We start from the raw sequence: 2,161 nt of genomic DNA on the forward strand, positions 1-2,161 counted from the left end.
CGTTTAGTCCTTAAGTTATTTAAAATTTTAGAGTTAATCTTAACTAGAATTTTAGATTTTAGAAATTTTATAGAAAAAAATAACAAAAAAAACTAGGCAGCCCAATGGTTAAGGATTAAGATCTATTTCCATGGGTTTGGGGGTTCAAATCCTTAATCTCAATACTTTAATAATTTTTTTCAAGCAAAATGATTTCGTTTTGTGTGTATTGAGCACTAAATTAGTTGTATCCAAACGACGTCGTTTTGGTGAGGCATCCACGTCAGCACCTTCACGGCGTGAAACTGTCATGTCATCGTGCCGTTAAATAATTAACAGTAGAGTGGTATAATTGCACTTAAAAGTAAACATTAGTGTTAAAATGGACAAAATTAAAATGTTGATGCTATAAACGAGTAACGCTTAAAGGTTGGTGGTATTTGAAGTAGTTAACCCTTTTAATTATTTGAAATTTTACTTGAGTTTATATATCTTTCTTTGGTACAGGTATATTATCAATAGGTGTGTATTTGTGTACCGTCTCAAGTTTTGTTGTTACTTATATATATATATATATATTTATTCTCTAATTTAAATCAAACACTGGTTTTGGCTCAATGATTAGGTATATGTTTGGTTTTTCAAAAGACCTAGGTTCAAATTTCTTAGCCCCAATTTGTTTTGTTTTATTTTCTTTCAACAAGAGGGTGACACGTGTTACCCTTTAATTAGTTAAAAATAAAGTTAGTCATACATCCGAACGATGATGTATGACATAATATGTGACATCGTTCGATTGAATGATTAAATTTATTTTAATAAAAGTATGACTAAATTGATAGAATATGTAATAACAAGGATCAATATATGATTATACCGAAATTAATGTCACCTAATATGTTAAATGTGAACAGTAGTTAACCGTGGTGACTAAATCTTAATTAAATAAAAATAAATGTGATTAAAACTCGACTCAAACTCGAAAAGGCTCGAACTCAAAAAAATTTCAAGAACTCAATTAAAACTCAAGACTCGAACTCGATTAAAACTCGATTTTAAGCTCGAATCAAGCTCAAATCAAGCTCAAATCAAACTCGAATCAAGCTCGACTCTTAGCCAAAATGCCAAGAAAAATATGTTTCGAACTGCACAAGCCCGCTTGTTTTATATATAGCTTATCCTGCCATCTTATAGTATCTCGACGATGCGGGATATGAAACACAAAAGGAAACACTTCCAAATTTCTACAAAAACCCAAATCAGGCATAAGGACCCTCTCGTCTTTCTTCTCAGCCCCTGCAAAATATGAAACACTTCCAAATTTCTGCAAAAAAGAACCCACATCATATCATAAAATTCAGCTTAAACTTAAAAAAAGAAAAAAAAAAGAACACCAAAAGGAAGAAGATGAACATACTCCTTTGCCAAAACCAAAAATGCCATGAACCAAAACAATAGGAGGGAGATCATCAACGTTGGTTTTACTGGGATCTTGTCTTTTCACCTCTAAACTTGCATTAGACTTGAAAATCCTATCACTCAAAGCTTGAGGAAGGTCCCCATCAACAACAATGCTATATACATAAAACCCATATAAAAGATGAACCATTGAGCTAACAAACAGCTCGACTAATTGAAAAGCAGAAACCCACCACCATCTTATCATCTTCTAGGGAACTTCTCCCCCCAAAATATTTATAAAAAAGTAAAACAAATCCTCCAATTTATTGTTCTTCAAAGAAATAAATGGAGGGTCTCCTTATATGCTATTGCCGTTGAAGAAGGGAAAGGAGAAACAGGTTACCAAATTTTTCCGGTATATATATATATATTTGGGGGGAGGAGATGAGTACATAGATTTCTTCTGGGATTCAACTTTCAAAGTATGAAAATTGTGTGGTAACAAATTATGGCAAAATTTTCCACATTTCCAGACATCTATAAGGAATGACCAACGGGAAGACTCGTTGATGGTGACCCCACACCCACTTCTCGCCCTCTCAAAAATGCACTCTTATCTCTTCCCCGCATTTAAAGTGATTCATTTATATTTCGCGTTTATTTCATTAAATGTTTTAGAATAAGTTAGTTAAATAATTATTGTTATATTTATAAATTTTAAGTTCGATTATGATGTTTATAAAAATATTTAAATTTTTATTGTTAAATGATTAAAGTATTT

The 2,161-nt window shown here is 31.8% G+C and overlaps 1 protein-coding gene across 1 annotated transcript; it reads right to left on the reverse strand.

The window, feature by feature from the left end:
- Nucleotides 1–1,078: 1,078 nt before the first annotated feature.
- On the reverse strand, nucleotides 1,079–1,935 carry LOC120118291. The gene is made up of 2 exons (XM_039138371.1): nucleotides 1,397–1,935; nucleotides 1,079–1,303 (listed from the first exon to the last, which is right to left on the reverse strand). The coding sequence occupies exons 1-2, from the start codon at nucleotides 1,643–1,645 to the stop codon at nucleotides 1,079–1,081; spliced, it is 474 nt and encodes a 157-aa protein (XP_038994302.1). The 5' UTR covers nucleotides 1,646–1,935.
- Nucleotides 1,936–2,161: the final 226 nt, after the last annotated feature.

This window comes from Hibiscus syriacus, unplaced genomic scaffold (genome assembly GCF_006381635.1).
Source record: "Hibiscus syriacus cultivar Baekdansim isolate YM2019G1 unplaced genomic scaffold, ASM638163v2 tig00110328_pilon, whole genome shotgun sequence".
Classification (NCBI taxonomy): Eukaryota; Viridiplantae; Streptophyta; class Magnoliopsida; order Malvales; family Malvaceae; genus Hibiscus; species Hibiscus syriacus.